Genomic DNA, 18733 nt, shown 5'->3' with positions numbered 1-18733 from the left:
CATCTAGAGGAGCTGGGAGCTGAGGGCACTGTTATACAGTGGTTCTGCTCCTTCCTTCTGGGCTGTGTCAAAGAAAGTTGTGGTGGGGGATGAGTGTTCAGACTTACTTGTGGGGTGCCTCGGGGTTCCGTCCTCCCCTCCATGCTTTTTAACATCTACAGGAAGCTGCTGGGAGAGATCATCAGGGGGTTTGAGCTTGGTGTCCATCAATATGCGGTTGATACCCAGCTCTACCTCTCTTTCAACTCAGAACCAGTGAAGGTGGTGAAGGTCCTGTGTGAGTGCTTGGAGGCGGTTGGAGGATGGATGGCAGCTAGTGGATTGAGGTTGAATCCTGACAATAATGAAGTTCTGTTCTTGGGGGATAGGGGGTGGGCTGGTGTGAAGGACTCCCTGGTCCAGAATGGGGTAACTGTGCCCCTGAAGGGCCAGGTGCACAGCCTGGGAGTCATTTTGGACTCACAGCTGTCCATGGACGCACAGGTCAATTCTGTATCCAGGGCAGCTGTCTACCAGCTCCATCTGGTACGCAGGCTGAGACCCTACCTGCCCGGAGACTGCCTCACTAGAGTGGTGCATGCTCTTGTTATCTTCCGCTTGGACTACTGCAATGTGCTCTACGTGGGGCTACCTTTGAAGGTGACCCAGAAACTACAACTAATCCAGAACGCAGCAGCTAGTCTGGTGACTGGGAGTGGCCACCAAGACCATATAACACGTGTCCTGAATGACCTACATTGGCTCCCAGTACATTTCTGAGCACAATTCAAAGTGTTGGTGCTGACCTTGAAAGTCCTAAACAGCCTTGGCCCAGTATACCTGAAGGAGCATCTCCACACCCATCATTCTGCCCAGACACTGATGTCCAGCAGCAAGGGCCTTCTGGTGGTTCCCTCACTGTGAGAAGCAAAGTGACAAGGAACCAGGCAGAGGGCCTTCTTGGTTGTGGCGCCCGCCCTGTGGAATGTCCTCCCATTAGATGTCAAAGAGATAAACAACTACCTGACATTTAGAAGACATCTGACGACAGCCCTGTTTAGGGACGTTTTTAATGTGTGACTTTTTAATGTATTTTTATTTCATTTTTTGGGAAGCCACCCAGAGTGGCTGGGGAAACCCAGCCAGATGGTGGGCAGGGTACAAATATATTTGTAGTAGTAGTAGTAGTAGTAGTAGTAGTAGTAGTAGTAGTACTTTGTAGGATTTGATAATCTTTATAGGTCTTTTAAATTTCTAATCTATCTATCTATCTATCTATCTATCTATCTATCTACCCCCTCCCCCGTTTCCCTTTCTGTACTTCCTTATCCTTATAAAATTGAATATATATATATATTTAAAATTTACGGCTCCACAGTTTTCTGGGTCACCCCATATTCATTACCCAACCACCTATGCTGCTCATGGCCAGATCACTTTGGGGCACTGCCATGCTGTAAAAAGATTCTCATGAAGCACAGATCCCCATGGATCCTTAGGGTTTTTTTATGTTTGGTCACCCTGAAATCACTATCAAATCACACCTGATGTATATGACCACAGAACGAACCACAAAAACCACAGAGCACAGCCAAGGAACAAACACTATATTAAATACTTTAATCCTCATGGATCGGCATGATTGTTAAATGGACTCCACCAAATTATATTGTAAGATCACACCAATGTCCATGGAATGACCGAAATACAAACGCTATCTGAAATGGTTCTGCATTAGCAAGAACATTGAATTAAAATGACATTCATATTCATAGCTTCCACTGCGAAGAACAGCACCTGGAAATTTTTGACACTGCTAAACCTCAAGAATGTCCAAGGCAGAGATTGTGATGATCTTACCTGTGAATGTAAATTATCAAACCAACTAGATGGAGACCACCAAAGTAACCATGAAAAACAATCACCTGTCTTGCGTCAATTCAGCTACAAATGGTTTTGGGACAAAAGTTGGTTGCTTTGCAGGGGTAGTAATTATAAATGGAGGTTTAACTGCAAGTTTTTTTGAGAACAGATTTTGTCAGTGCAAACTTTGAAATAGGGGGTTTCCAACGTGGTGCCCATGGGAATCATGTTGCCTGCTGACAGCTTTCCTGGAGTCCACCACGTGTTTTTAAAAAAAGAACAGGATTAGTGGTGAATTGTGCCCAGCATGACTTCAGATTGTTCACAGTACATTTGATTGACTACAGGGGCATATGAAGGGGCAGCGGGGTGATGGTGCCCCAGGGTGCCATGCTGGGGGGAGAGTGACAGTAAGGTCGCTGTACTGGCTGCCACTCTTGCGGCAACTGTACAGGCAGCCCCTCTCGCAGCAACCGTATGGGCCATACGGGCAGCTGCTCTCGCGGCGACTGTACAGGCTGCTGCTCGCGTAGCGTCCGTACACGCAGCCTCTCTCACGGCGGCCGTACAGGCTGTATGGGCAGCCGCTCTCCTGGCGACCATACGGGCAGCCATGCATGCACAGTCCGAACAGGACATCATCCAGGACTTGTTACCATATTATAGCTGCCACAAAATCTATTGGCATGCCACCAGAACCAGGGAGGCCTTGCCAGTTGCAGCTCACACAGTTGAAGTGAAATAAAAGACAGAAGAGTAGATCGGGAAGAAAGTTCCCCAGACTGCAGGAAAAGATTACAGTACCTCCAGCATCTGATTCAGTGCAGGATGCTGAGGGGTTTGACTCCTTAAGATCACCAACTGACTATGAGACACCTGGAAAGCACTCGGCCTCAGATGACCTCCACGCCAAAAGGTGGGAAAGAGGATTTGACAGTGACCGATATTGATTATTTTGATAGCAGCCCCATATTCTCAACACAAAGTGAGAAGTGTTTGGACAAATCACTGATTTGTACATCAGTTCCCCCATGGCACAACTGTACCTTCCCCACACTCAGTCTACAAACCATGGGACTTGGGTTCAGTTGGCAACATCTGTGTGTATGACTATGACATAAACACACTGAAAGGATCAAACTGGATAAATGATTGCATAATAGATGCCTTTCTTGCCTCCAGGGTGATCATGGCCAAAGAGCTAGGTCATGATGGAACAATTTTCCCACTTACCATACTTGCCACTTCATGCAGATATGTCAAAGATTGCCAGTGCAAGCTCTGAAGAACTGTTTGAGATTTGGAGTGCTAAAGAAAGATGTTTTGATTATTCCAGTAAATGACAGAGAAGTCCACTGGAAACTGATAGTAATCATTTTTAAAAGGAAGACCATGCTCTATCTAGATTCCAAACATGGATTGAACCACTCTGTGATTGATGCAATAACATCCTTCTTAGCATGTCTGTATGAGATGGATTCAAAATATCCCTATAGTTTTGCAGCTGATCATTTTTTGCACCAACTGATATACCCAGGCAAGGTACCGTAATTCCAGTGACTACGGTCCTTTCACATGTACCATTGCCCATCTGATTGCTTCTGCTGCCCAATTACAGTTCATACAAAAGGATATGGCTGCCATTAGACCCTGGATTGCAAAAGAAATAATACAGTACTGTGGGAAAACCTATTTTGAAGGACAAGACAAATATTTTCAAGTGGAAATTGATGCTGTTCCTCCCAAGAAGAGACAAATCTTGAACGAGAGTTACATTACTGTGTCTCGATCATGCCCAGAGGGATGGAAAGATACACTAGCCTATTGCTCAGATATCCTTGTTTGAAGGCTGCTGGTCACTATGTTTCTTGAAGGAAGGGTGCAGGAGGCCCAGTGGTGACCTAACTATGGCTTACTGTGAAGGAAACTGCAAGGACTGGTACCACTGCTTTCGCATAGGCATTGATTCAAAAGATCTTCCAGAGGTTTTTGTGTGTCCAGACTGTCAATCCACTGTGGCCAAATAGATTTTGAAACTGCGAACTGTCATATTCCACAGGTTGGTATAATACAGCAAAATCCAAACATATAGTTTTCATCATCATGGCAGGGATGGTCCTTTTCCATAGAATTCTTATTTATGGAGTTAGTTTTTATATCCTGCTTTTCTCTACTTGAAGGAGTCTCAAAGTGGCTAAAAATCTCCTTTCCCTTCCACCCCCACAACAGACACCTTGTGAGGTAGGTGGGGCTGAGAGAGTCCAGAGAGAAGTGTGACTGGCCCAAGGTCACCCAGCAGCTGCATGTGGAGGAGCGGGGAAGCGAACCCAGCTCACCAGATTAGAGTCCACCGCTCTTAACTACTACACCACAGAAACGTATCTCTTAAAACTCTGGAGCAAGCTGTTCAGTTCAGCCTCATAGTGATACTGATTTGTGGAGGGAAGGTTGGTGATGAGCAAGATCTGTTCCCATTTCCCAACACAGAGACCATAGAGCAGTTTCTTTTGGGGGCTGAACCTGCAGAGTGTTTCTGTTCAGAATTTCCGTGGCAGAAATTGGCTAAGTGCCTTTATAAACATTCAGCTTCTCAAATCGAACCCCATCATGAAACTTTCAGGTGTAGCTGTTGGAGGTGGAGGGCACAGAAGGTGCTAGTCCTTACCTCCCTCCTCCCAGCCTATCACTGCCCAATGGGCTGAATTTCAGGGCTTTTGCATGTAAAGGGCAAGCTTGTTCTTTACTTGTTTAGACTCTTTAAACTTGGAAACAGATATTTGGCTCCATGACCAAAATGACCAAAAGGGTCAGCTTCTAGACGACTGGAAAGATCATAATTGTACTTCCCCTACCCTCAGCCCTAACTCCGTTGAGTATTTTTTGTTATGAGACTGAGTGTTTGGGGCTGATGCTGTAGCATTCTTGTCTGGGGGCTTGATGGAAAAACAGAAAAGTGACCCTCACCTAACTCTCCAATGCCCTTCAACAAGAATGCTGTAGGAAATATTGCTAAGCCCAAAGGGAGGCAAGAATTTGCTTCAGCTCACCTTGTTAATGGCAGAGCAAAAGCTATGCGTGTGTCATTCTCAATCAGTCTACTTTCAGGACTGATTTTAGAACCCTCTTATATCAGGCCACATGGTCACTGGAGGTGGCCCCATCATGCAAACATGACTATCCACACAGGGACCATCTATTTTTGGTTTTTTCCCCTGATACTGGATTTTAAGTTACAGTTACATCTTTTAAAACAGCTGTCAGTATATCACACTGTATTCCACTTGCCTTCCAAAGGAACACGTGGCTCTCCCCACATAGCGGGTTAGGTTGAGACTGCTGATCCAAAGTAATCAGTAATTTTTACGGTAATTACAATCCTGCTTTCCCTTGTACCAGCTTACTTTGACTTCAGTAAGGCCTTTGAAAAGGTCCCCCATGATATTATTGCAAAACAACTAGTAAAATGTGGGCTAGACAAAGCTACTGTTAGGTGGATTTGTAATTGGTTGATGGGCTGAACCCAAAGAGTGCTCATCAGTGGCTCACCTTCATCCTGGAAAAAAATGTCTACTTGGGTTCCACAAGGTTCTGTCCTGGGCCTGGTGCTATTCACTATTTTTATAAATGATTTGGATGATGGAATAGAGGGTGTGCTAATCAAATTTGCAAATGACTGCAAACTGGGAGGGGTTGCTAATACACCAGAGGACAGGGTCAGAATTCAAAATGACCTGAATAGCCTAGAGAGCTGGGCCAAAACCAACAATATGGAGTTCAATAGGGAGAAATGTAAGGTACTGCACCTGGATAGAAAAAATGAAATGCACAGGTGGGGGACACTTGGCTTGACAACAGTACCTGTGAAAGGGATCTGGGAGTCTTAGTCGACCACAAGCTGAATATGAGTCAACAGTGTGATGTGGCAGCTAAGAACGCCAATGCAATTCTGGGCTGCATCAATAGGAGTATAGTGTCTAGATCAAGTGAAGGAATGCTACCACACTATTCTGGTTGGTTGGTCAGACCACACCTGAAATACTGTGTCCAGTTGAAGAAGGATATTGTCAAGTTGGAGTATGTCCAGAGGAGGGTGACCAAAATGTAAAAGGTCTGGAATTCAAGCCCTATGAGGAGAGACTTAGGGAGCTGGATTTGTTTAATCTAGAGAAGATTAAGGAGTGGCATGATAGCCATGTTTAAATATTTGAAGGGATGTCATGTTGAAGAGGGAGCAAGCTTGTTTTCTGTTGTTCTAGAGACTAGGATGCAGAATAATGGATTCAAACTATGGGAAAAGAGATTCCACCTGGGCATGGTAATCCAGTCAGGGAAAAAGGGAGGCATACTATGTTTAGGGCACCGTTTCCAGCCCCTTCCCCTTTCCGGGGTGAGCATAGTGGATCCTAAAAAGGGCTGCTCAGTCATGGATACAGCTGCTGAGCTGCTCAACGGCCTCATTCCTTGAGTCAGAACGACTCGCCCATGTGTCGGTTCATGACTAGGGGCTTCACATTCCTGCCACAGTAGCCATTTAGTGATGGCCATGGGGGGAGGGTTTGGGGAGGTTGGGTTTGGTTTTTGGAAGACGCCTGTGCATGAATTTGTTTTATGTGTGTAGATTAGTGCACGCTGACCAACGCGCAGTCTTCGCAGTAGGGCTCTGTTCTGATGGCATGAGTAGTCATGACAAACTGGTGGATCCTATCTGCTGCAGGCTTCATCCGCCTTCAGAGCCGTTGTAACACACTGCTTGTTATCACCCGCCTGTTCTGCCGTTGAGGACTTCTTGGATCATTCTTTGTCTAACTCCTTCCCTGTTATGTACTAAGCTTGGATCCTAGAACAATAGGCAAGTAGGATCCTAGAATGAAAGAACTGATTGGCTTGCAGGAAAAGACCAATCAGGCTCCAGGAGGGAAGCAGAATCAGCTAGTCAGACGGGACTCATTGTGTGAATAATGTATATAAAAGCCTGAGGTTTGGGGGGGAATTCAATCACTGTTTTACAAGCTGCAATAAAGAGCATGAAATCACTACAGGACTCTGAGCATATTTAATTTTCTTTGACCTTGCTGGGAGTACGAGATTCCCAATGGCTTCACTCACAAGGGTCATAGGAATGTGCAAGCCCACTCACCATGACAAGTGAGAGAACTGAGATAGATTGCACTGAGCCCTGGTTCTCATTAGACAAAGCGTTCCACCAAAAAGGCTCTGGCTCTGGTTGAGGACAGCTGGATATGTTTTGGGCCAGGGACCACCAGTAGGTTGCTGTTAGATGAGCGTCACACTCATGGGGGGTGTATTGGAAGATAATTCCCACAGATAAGAAAGGTCACAGACTGTTTAGGGCTTTAAAGATTAGCACCAAAACATTGAACCTGATTCGATACTCCACCTGGAGCCAATCCAGCTGATGAACAACCAACTGAATGTGGGTTCTCCACAAAGTCCAAGTAAGAACTCATGCATCTGCATTTTAGACCATTTGGAGTTTCTGGAGCAGTCTCAAGGGTAGCCCTGCATATCTCTCTCTCTCTCTCTCTCTCTCTCTCTCTCTCTCTCTCTCTCTCTCACACACACACACACACACACACACACACACACACACACATTTATACCCTGCTCTCCCCGGCTCAGGTGTACAGCAAGTTAAAGTAGTCTAGTCTGCAGGTGACTACTGCATGGATCACCATGGCTAGGTTGGAAAGGGACAGGTACGGTACCGATCTCCTAACCTGATATAGATTCAAAAATTCCAGTTTGGCTACATTTGTGACCAATGCCTCCATAGAGACAGAAGCATCCAGGATCACACCAGGACTCCTGATGGCAGCTACAGGTGACTATTGCGCCCCATGAAGACCTGGGAGCTGGCAAACCAAACAGAAATTATTCTGGCCCAGCCATTGGACGCCCATCTTTAATGGATTGAGATTCAGCCGACTCCGTTTCCTCCATCCCAGCGCACCCACCAAAAAATTGGCCAATATATCCAGGGTAGCATCTGGCCAGGGCCATGAAGCAGTAGATCCATGATGTTTGTGGTCAGATCTGTGGTTATGTACAAGATATGTGAATAAAGGGTGAATTTGGGGTTCCCCAATGCAAAAAGGGTGATGATCCATGAGGATCTGTGCTTCAAAACCATGTTTTTGAGCCATGGAGTGGCCAGGAAGCCATGGATCCGTGATTTTTGTGGTGCAGGCTGTGCCCCTGGCTATGATGTGTGATTTGATGGTGAGTTTGGGCTGATCTAGTGCAAAAAGCGTGAGGATCCATGAGGATCCGTGCTTCAAAACCACCTTTTTTGGTCCACAATATGGCCAGGAAGCCGTGGATCTGAGTTTTTTTGTTGTGCAGGCTGTGCCCCTGGACATGATGTGTGATTTGACAGTGAGTTTGGGTTGGCCCAAAGCAAAAAGTGTGATGATCCATGAGGATCCGTGCTTCAAAACCACGTTTTTGGGCCACGGTATGGCCAGGAAGCCGTGGATCCGTGATTTTTGTGGTGGATGTTGTGCCCCATGCCATGATGTTTGATCTGATGGTGACTTTGGGCTGATCTAGTGCAAAAATAATGATGATCCATGTGGATCCGTGCTTCGAAACCACGTTTTTGGTCCATGGTGTTGCCAGATAACCGGAAATCCGTGATTTTTGTTGTGTAGGCTGTGCCCCTGACTATGATATGTGATATGACGGTGAGTTTGGGTTGGCCCAATGAAAAAAGCGTTAGGATCCATGGCGTTGCCAGATAACCGTGGATCCTAGTCTATTGTGGTGCAGACTGTACCCCTGGACATGATGTGTGATTTGATGGTGAGTTTGGGTTGGCCCAATGCAAAAAGCGTGAGGATCCATGAGGATCCATGCTTCGAAACCACGTTTTTGGGCCATGCCGTTGCCAGATAACCGTGGATCTGATTTTTTTGTGCTGGATGCTGTGCCCCTGGCCATGATGTGTGATTTGACAGTGACTTTGGGTTGGCCCAATGCAAAAAGCGTGAGGATCCATGAGGATCCATGCTTGAAAACCACGTTTTTGGGCCACGGAGACGCCAGGAAGCCGTGGATCCGGGTTTTTTGTGGTGTAAGCTGTGCCCCTGGGAATGATGTGTGATTTGACGGTGAGTTTGGGTTGGCCCAATGCAAAAAGCGTGAGGATCCATGAGGATCCATGCTTCGAAACCACGTTTTTGGGCCATGCCGTTGCCAGATAACCGTGGATCTGATTTTTTTGTGGTGGATTCTGTGCCCCTGGCCATGATGTGTGATTTGACAGTGAGTTTGGGTTAAAGCGTGAGGATCCATGAGGATCCATGCTTCGAAACCACGTTTTGGGGCCATGGAGTCGCCAGGAAGCCGTGGATCCGTGATTTTTGTGGTGTAAGCTGTGCCCCTGGAAATCATGTGTGATTTGACGGTGACTTTGGGCTGATACAGTGCAAAAAGGGTGAGGATCCATGAGGATCCGTGCTTGAAAACCACGTTTTTGGGCCATGGAGTGGCCAGGAAGCCGTGGATCCGTGATTTTTGTGGGGCAGGCTGTGCCTCCGGACATCATGTGTGATTTGACGGTGAGTTTGGGGCAGCCCAATGCAAAAAGCGTGAGGATCCATGAGGATCCGTGCTTCAAAACCATGTTTTTGGGCCACGGAGTGGCCAGGAAGCCATGGATCCGTAATTTTTGTGGTGCAGGTTGTGCCCCTGGGAATGATTTGTGATTTGACGGTGAGTTTGGAGTGGCCCAATGCAAAAAGTGTGAAGATCCATGAGGATCCATGGTTCGGAACCAAGTTTTTGGGCAATGGTTTCGCCAGGAAGTCGTGGATCTGTGATTTTTGTGTTGCATGCTGTGCTGCTGGTCATGATGTTTGATCTGATGGTGACTTTGGGCTGATCTAGTGCAAAAATAATGAGGATTCATGAGGATCCGTGCTTCGGAACCACGTTTTTGGGCCATGGAGTGGCCAGGCAGGTGTGGATCCGAGTTTTTTGTGGTGTAGGCTGTGCCCCTTACTATGATATGTGATTTGACGGTGAGTTTGGGTTGGCCCGATGCAGAAAGCGTGTGGATCCATGAAGATCCGTTCTTGAAAACCACGTTTTTGGGTCACGGTTTCGCCAGGAAGCCGTGGATCCATGGTTTTTGTGGTGGATGCTGTGCCCATGGCCATGATCTTTGATCTGATGGTGACTTTGGGCTGATCTAGTGGGAAAATCATGAGGATCCATGAGGATCCGTGTTTTTTAACCATGTTTTTGCGCCCCTGCGCCCCCCCGAAACAGTGGATGCGTGATTTTTTTTATGCTTTCTACAGAGTAAGATATGGTCTACAATATCATGGTGGTTTTATTTAATTTGAATGAAAAAATCATATGAATTCACGAGGATCCGTGTAGATCCGCCTTTTACCTTTTTCCCAACGCGCTTTAGTTCTGGGCTGCTTCACTCCTCGCATGGGGGGGGGGGGGCTCTGCCTGCAAACAGATCAACAGCTGCCTTGCTTTCTTCCTGGCCGCATTGTGTTACCTCTGAGGGAGACACAAGGGAGGAATTGTGTTGGGGTGTGTGTGTGTGTGCAAAAGCCCAAGCCCCATTTTCTCCGTAACACAGGAGTCACAAAGCCTAACCCGCTGCTCATTGTGCACCAATACCAAAAACATGGAATGGATCTAAGATCATGGCGTGTGGGGCGGGGGGGGGGGAAAGGATTTTCAATGTAAACATTGCAGGGGGGGACTCCACTTTGCAGCTGGATTGCCAGGATCAGCCCCTCCCCCGCTCTCCTGATCCCCTGAACGAAGAAGGGAGGGGGGAAACCTTCCTCTCCTCCCCCCCCCTCTATCCCTCCCTTCCCGGTACATCCTCCTCTCACCCCGCCCCCACAACCCCAAATCCCTCCACCATGCGCTGCACCTCTTCCTCCTCCTCTCCATCCGGCTTCTGTTTCCGGAATGAGCGGAGAGAGCCCCCCCTCCCGAACTGCCTGCTTCCCCCGCAAGTGGAGCTTCTGCGCCGGATTGCTGCTCTGCCCCGTAGCTCGGGGGGGGGGGCACTTCAGGAAAGGGGAGGAGGGGCGGCAGGTAAACCTCCCCCCCCCCCTGGATGTTGCGGGAAAGAAAAGGAGAATCGGGAGCGAGGACAAAGAGGTAAAGGGGTCGCGGGGGAGGGGAAAGGGGAGACGGGAGAGAAGGATTCAGAGACCCCCGCCAGCTCCCCAAAGCGCCTTCCGTGGGGCCTGGATCCCTGCGCGCGTGCTGCGAAGGGGGCTTTCCTTGGCCCATTGGGTGCCTTGGCAGGGGCGGACATGCAGCGCCCACCCAGGGGATCCCAGCGAAGCGCCCTCGCCCCGTTTCCCCCGCTTAGGCATCCCTGGGGCGCTGTGGGTTCCGCGAGGAGAGAGGTGGGCCATGAAAGGGTTAATGGGAGTGAGGGACGCCTGGATAGAGACCCCCCTGTCCCTCCCCTGCTCGTCTTGGGGTCGCAGGGCGAGGGGTGAGCCGCGCCAAGGGGTGCAGGGCCTATGGGTGCAGGGGAGACTCTGGGACAGAGGGAGGGAGTCGAGGAAGTGGGGAGGGGGAGCATCCCTGGGGCAGGGAAAGGCAGCATTGGGGGAGGGAAAGATAGGAAACCAGTCTTTGGGGAGACTTCTCCATGGTGGTGCCCGCTGGGGATCTCCGGAGGGGCCGCCTTGGCTTCTCCCTCCCGCCCAGGAATGCCCCCCCTTCAAGGCGACCAGAGAGGGATCCCTGGAAAGTGGGGGGGCCAGTCCCCCCACCCCTTCCTGCAACCTCCATCCTCTTCCCACCCCATAAGCCCCTGCCCTGTCCAGACACAGCGCTTCTGCCCAGTCCAACCATTGGTCCCCTGGAGAGGAGAGGAAAACCCCAGAGGAAGAGGGGAGGGGGGAGGCCTTCTCAGAAGCGGCTCTTGGTTTCCGCAATCCCACCCAGGAAGCAGCCAGAAACCTTTTCCTCTCTCTCAGGCTTCCATCTTTAATGTCTTTTCCACTGAGGATGAGGATAATGTACACCTGTCATCAGAAACGGGGGTGCAGAGTCCATGGAATCCCTGTCAGGATTGATAGAGAAGTTGCACCTCAAAAGCATTTCTGTTCCGCCTATTCTTTGTAGGCAATGTCAGAGGGACTGACAAGCTGAGATACAATCCTTCAGCATCCGATGACAGCGACTGCATGAATCTTCCCAGTCAAAGGAGCCATTTTCTGGTTGGGTTTCCGCAGCCCCTCTGGGCAGGTTACAGCACATATAAAAAACAGTAAAACATCAAACATTAAAATCCTCCCGATTCACGGCTGCCTTCAGCTGTCTTCCAAATGTCAGGTAGCTGCCCATTTCCTTGCCCTCTGCCTGGTTCCCTGTAACTTCGCTTCTCGCAGGCAAGGAACCAGCAGAAGACCCTCAGAAGAGGACCTCAGTGTCCAGACTGAGCCATGGGGGGTGGAGACGCTCCTTCAGCTCTACAGGGCCGAGGCTATTGAGGACTTCAGCTCGCAGATCTTGCTCCTCCATAATGACCTCCAGAGCAAGTCCGACGTATATTTAGCAGAGTAGGAAAAAACGCAAAGAGGCAGCAAACATTTTATTCAGCAAATAAATTTATTACTGAATGCAAAGAAGCATAACAGGATCCAAAACATAGCAAAGCCCTAACTTAAATAGAAACCTAACTTGGCATACCAAAGCAGCACTCAAGTAAATAAAAAGAAATGTCCAGTAGCTCCTTAGAGACCAACTAAGATTGTCCTGGGTATAACCTTTGATGTGCATGCAAACGTCTTCAGATACACTGAAACAGAAGTCGCTAGACAGACCCTTATATATAGTGGGAGGGTGGGGTGGGGTTTTTCTCAGAAGGGTAGTAGGAGATGGGTATGGTAAAGCTGTTGACAACTGTTAATGACTGCAATTAGTCCTACAGGAAAAAGCAAGGGATAGTATGCAGATGACCAAAAATAGCTTTAGTATGTGTAATGAGACAAGAATCCAATATCTCTATTCAGACCAGGTCTCTCCATTGTTTTCAGTTTAGTAATAAGTTGTAATTCAGCAACTTCTCTTTCAAGTCTCTTTTCAGCAACAAGTATTTCAAGTATTTCTGAAACTCCTTTTTTATTAATTTTGACTGCGTCAGACCAATACGGCTACCTGCCTGAATCTAGCACTCAAGTAAGACACACACAAGCAGAGTAGAGAAATAGCAGAATAGGAAGTGGGACCAGGCGCCTTTCAATACTGCAATTTATAAACAATTCAGTGTCAGAGTAACGTTGGGACGGGATAACAAGCCTGGCTCACTCCAATTTAACCAGCTTCATCTGGTTCCCAAAATCAAGGAAGGTTCAGCATAATCTCATTACAACTTATTCCACCACCTGCTCTCAGCAGAAAGGAAACTCCCTGATCAGCTAAAATGTTCCAGCTAGAGAAAACTCCAGCTTTGAATCACACAGAGCAAAACCACCAGAACCTTCTTGAAGCAATAGACCAGGAATGATTGATCTCTCTACATTAGATCAATACTTTTCTATGCCTGAAAAATGCAACTATGACACTTTAAAGGTCAGCACCAACAGTGTGAATTGTGCTTGGAAATGCGCTGGGAGCCAGGGAAGATCCTTTAGGACCAGTGATATGTGGTTTCCGCGGCTGCTCCCAGTTACTAGTCCAGCTGCCACATTCTGGATTAGTTGCAGTTTCTGAGTCACCTTCAAAGGTAGCCCCATGTACAACACATGGCAGTAGTCCAAAGTGGAGATAACCAGAGCATGCGCCACTCTGGTGAGACAGTCCGAGGGCAGGGAGGGTCTCATCTGGCGTACCAGATGGAGCTGGCAGACAGAACTGACCTGGACACAGAACTGACCTGCGCCTCCATGGACAGCTGTGAGTCCAAAATGACCCCCAGGCTGTGCACCAGGTCCTTTTGGGCCACAGTTAACCCATTCAGGACCAGGGAATCCTCCACATCTGACTGTCCTCCAGGGACAGTACTTCTGTCTTGTCAGGATTCAACCTCAATCTGTTAGCTGCCACCCATCCTGAAATCACCTCCAGGCACCAACACAGGGCATTCACCACCTTCACTGGTTCCAATTTAAAAGAGAGGAAGAGCTGGGCATCATTCACATACTGGTGAACACCCAACCCAAACCCCCTGATGATCTCTCCCAGTAGCTTCATATAGATATTAAAAAGCATGGGGGAGAGAATGGAGCCCTGGGGCACCCCACAAGTAAGCATCCAGGGGTCTGAACACCACTTTCTGGACACGGCCCAGGAGGAAGGAGGGGAACCGCTGCATAACAGGGTCCCCAGTTCCCCTAGAGGGTCCAGAAGGATACCATGGCCAAAGGTCTCCAAAGCCGCTGAGAGATCCAGCAGAACCAGGAAACAGCTTTCCTCTCAATATCTATCCCATTGGAGATAATCAGCCAGGGCAGTTCAAGTCCCATGATGAGGCCTGAATCCCCATTGGAAGGATCAGGGTGGCAGAAGCTTTCCTGGTCCTGCAGCCCCAAAACTTCCAGTCAGAATTCTTTAATTAGCTTTCAAGGGGCCACCTGATACATTGTGGTCTTTTCTTCGAAAACAACTATTTTGAATACTTTTACAGTGCCGTATGATGTAAATATGGGATGCGGGTGGCGCTGTGGGTTAAACCACAGAGCCTAGGACTTGCCAATCAGAAGGTCGGTGGTTCGAATCCCCTTGATGGGGTGAGCTCCCGCTGTTCGGTCCCTGCTCCTGCCCACCTAGCAGTTCGAAAGAACGTCAAAGTGCAAGTAGATAAATAGGTACCTCTCCAGCGGGAAGGTAAACGGCGTTTCCATGCACTGCTCTGGTTTGCCAGAAGCGGCTCAATCATGCTAGCAACATGACCTGGAAGCTGTATGCCTGTTCTCTCGGCCAATAAAGCGAGATGAGCGCCGCAACCCCAGAGTCGGTCACGACTGGACCTAATGGTCAGGGGTCTCTTTACCTTTACCTTTATAATGTAAATTTTGTTTCTGTTTCCCTTGTTCCACATCAGAGAGACTTTGATACACAGCTCTGAGCCCATCTCCCCACTTGAAACTGCTGTGTTAGCAGCACTGCCTGGGCAGTGTGTTTGGGGGTCCTGGGCTGCCTAGACAAGAAGACCCCCTTCTCAGTCTGGCTTATATGGTCCCAAGGAACACAGAGCAGTAGGTTTGGCACCAGCTTGGCTGCAGGTGTTGAATGAAGAAGGTGTGCAGGACACCATCCAACAATCTTAGCGACTCCACTCTGGAGTCTTTTCTTCTCCTGAACATAACTCACGAGACCACGAATGTTTAGGACCAGAGTTTTCCTTCTCGATGGGCTTCCATCCCCGGTTGACGGCCAGTTGAAGCCATTCCTTGGATTGTGGCCCCTGTTGCATCCTGACAGCTTCTGGAAGGCACAGGTGAGAGCTGAGTGCAGGGTGGGGACCACCAAAGGTACTACCGCTCCCATAACACCCCATGACATCAGATAATTACAATATTTGAGACAGAAGTGGAATAAATTCATGTCTCTAGAAATAACACAACTTCAGGCCATCAATAATTCAACACTACATATTCAAGGTTGAAGTTTTCACTAGTACAGTTATCCATTTGCCTTTAATATGCAGCTTTTTCAGTGTCACTTTAGGATGGGCTCGATATCAGGCAGCCCATCATTATTGTAAGGAGCAGTGGGGGTCTGGGATTCCGATGTGCCAGCTGCTTTTCTTCTGCTTCTCCTGCTCTCTCCATGCAATGTGAGGCATGTAGATGGAGGTCCATCTCCAAGAACAGGAACTTCCCTGAGCACCCATTCAGCTGACCCCGAGCACCAAGCCTTGTCACTAGTTCTCTGACTGACCCAGACCACAGTCCCTGGAAAAGACATAGACCTGGGCCTCACATAATGGTCCACATGGACCTCCTGAGGCCAATGGGACTGTGCAAGTGATTCATGAAGATCTAGAGGTGGATGGAGGATTATGATGCAGAGGATGGGGAATGTCCAAAGGAATGATGAACCAGAGAAAGAGAGAGCCTGTTCACGGACAGTGAGCAGCTGCCTTTCCTGTGAGGAAACAATGATTTGAAAAGGCTGTATTCAGGATCATGCTGCTTTATTAACGATGTTTGAGGATTATGAAAGATGGTGATGCATTACTATCATTTGATGACATTGCTTTTTCATTTCCTAAAAGTTGAGAATATGGGTAGGAGGCGGGGAACGTAGGGTATGTTGATATAAGACAGTGCTAATGGCATTTGATGTGCTCTCTTTCCCTTTGTTCTCTTCCTTGAAACCCAAACAGGATTTCCTTTCCTCCCAATCTGAAGAAGGTGATGGAGAAGACATTCAGAATTCCAAGGAATGGGGCACCTTTCATTTCATGAGGAATAGAAATTAAAATGTATGAAATGTGGGATATGCTTCGTTGAATTAGCACACATAGCTCACATCGACTCCAAGAGAGGAGAAACCATTGAAAGGTATGGAGAGTGGGAAAGGTTTCACTGATAGTGGAAAACATAGAACACATCAGCGGACTCACATGGGCAAGAAAGGATTCAAATGCAGGGAGTGTGGGAAGAACTTTAGTCAGAGTGGACTCCTCAATATACACCTGCGGACTCACACAGGGGAAAAACCATTTAAATGCATGGAGTGCGGAAAAAGCTTCCGTCAGAGTGGACACTTAAGTTCACATCTACGGACTCACACGGGTGAAAAACCTTTTAAATGCATTGAGTGCGGAAAGAGCTTCAGTAAGAGTGGACACTTAAGTTCACATCAACGGACTCACACGGGTGAAAAACCATATAAATGTATGGAGTGTGGAAAGAGCTACAGGAAGAGTGGACACCTCAGTAAACATCACCAGACTCACACAGGGGAGAAACCATATGAATGCAGGGAGTGTGGGAAGAGCTTCAGTCAGAATGAAAGCCTTAAATTACACCAGCGAACTCACACTGGTGAAAAACCATATAAATGTATGGAGTGTGGAAAGAGCTTCAGTCAGAGTGCACACCTTAGATCACATCAACGGAATCACACAGGGGAGACACCATTTAAATGTATGGAGTGCGGAAAGAGCTTTAGTGATAGTGGAAACCTTAGAAAACATCAACGGACTCACACAGGGGAAAAACCATTTAAATGTATGGAGTGTGAAAAGAGCTTTAGTGATAGTGGAAGCCTTAGAAGACATCAACGGATTCACACAGGGGAGAAACCATATAAATGTATGGAATGTGGAAAGAGCTTCAGTTTCGATGCAGGCCTTAGATCACATCAACAGACTCACACAGGGGAGAAACCATATGGGTGTATGGAGTGTGGAAAGAGCTTCAGTAAGAGTGGAACACTTAGAATACATCAACGGACTCACACAGGGGAAAAACCATTTAAATGCATTGAGTGTGGAAAGAGCTTCAGTGGAAATAGATACCTTAAAACACATCAACGGACTCACATAGGGGAGAAACCATATAAATGTATGGAATGTGGAAAGAGCTTCAGTTACGATTCAGGCCTTAGATCACATCAACGGACTCACACAGGCAGGGGGAAACCATATGAATGTATGGCGTGCGGGAAGAGCTTCAGTCAAAAAGGAGACCTTAAATTACACCAGCAGACTCACACAGGGGAGAATCCATTTAAATGCCTGGAGTGCGGAAAGAGCTTCAGTCAGAATGGAGACCTTAAAACACACCAACGGATTCACACAGGGGAGAAACCATATAAATGTATGGAATGTGGAAAGAGCTTTAGTATGAGTGGACACCTCAATATACATCAACGGACACACACAGGGGAGAAACCATTTAAATGCATGGAGTGTGGAAAGTGCTTCAATCAGAGTGGACACCTCCGTATACATCAACAGACTCACACAGGGGAGAAACCATATGAATGTATGGAGTGTGGAAAGAGCTTCAGGCAGAGTGCACACCTTAGAAGACATCAGCAGACACACAGAGGAGAAACCGTTTAAATGTATGGACTGAGGAAGGAGCTTCAGTCAGAATGGAACCCTTGATTTATGTCAACAAGTTCACACAAAAGACAAACCTTATAAATAGCCGGAAAGTATATAGAGGTTCAGTCCTAGTGGAAGTTTTAAATCAACAGAGTCTTGGACAGGAAGAATTTTAGGAGTTGAAACCCTACAAACCATCAAGAAACTCAGAGAGGAGAAGCAGTTTAAATGAAAAGATTGCAAAAAGTGCTTTATTTACAAAGGAGTGTTTAAGGAACATCCAGGGACTCTCACATGGAAGAACCCATTTAGATGTATGGAGTGCGGGACGTCTTCCTCTCAGAGTCCACTCTTTTCTTCACAGAAATGAACTCAGGAGAAAATCAGTCTTTAACACATGTTGTGTATGTGAAGTTCTGGTATTTATGTGTAAAACTGTATAGTAATGAAATATTGAAGGCAATGTCAAACAATGTGATTATAATCTAAGATGTAAAGTAGCTTTTGATAGAGAAGGGGTGAGGCTTTATCTGGAATTCTGGTGGTCAGTGAGGATTAGGGCTGGGCGATATATTGTCCAAACTGGTTTCTAGACCACATCATGATAACCTTCCAAAAACAATGGATATGGCAACACACCACAGATCACAGTGTGTGTTTCTGTGATGCCCATTTGCCTGGAAGCTTTTCTTCGTGAAGCCCCTGCAGATGCTGAGTTGCTGACTTCCCTCCCAGACGACAGGAAGCGAAAGACACACCTCCATTGCCCTGTGTCCTTCCAGCCTCTTTGCTCCCTTGCTCCCTTCTGCCGGTTTGTGTGCCTGACCTAGATATCCTGTGTGCTGTATTTTTCTATTGCTGAAACTGGAT

The 18733-nt window shown here is 47.5% G+C and overlaps 1 protein-coding gene across 1 annotated transcript in view; it reads left to right on the top strand.

Annotated features, from left to right (window-relative positions):
• Nucleotides 1–10716: 10716 nt before the first annotated feature.
• LOC114605701 (uncharacterized) overlaps nt 10717–18733 on the top strand; it is a 39977-nt gene continuing 31960 nt past the window's right edge. Inside the window, exons 1-2 of the mRNA XM_077935576.1 lie at nt 10717–10998; nt 16190–17823. Of these exons, the coding sequence (XP_077791702.1) occupies nt 16370–17823 (1454 nt within the window). The 5' untranslated portion in view covers nt 10717–10998; nt 16190–16369. The remainder of the gene's footprint in view (nt 10999–16189; nt 17824–18733) is intronic.

The sequence above is a fragment of the Podarcis muralis genome, chromosome 10, assembly GCF_964188315.1.
Source record: "Podarcis muralis chromosome 10, rPodMur119.hap1.1, whole genome shotgun sequence".
Classification (NCBI taxonomy): Eukaryota; Metazoa; Chordata; class Lepidosauria; order Squamata; family Lacertidae; genus Podarcis; species Podarcis muralis.
The sequence above is the reverse complement of the archived record's forward strand: the minus strand, read 5'-3'. Positions and strand labels throughout refer to the sequence as shown.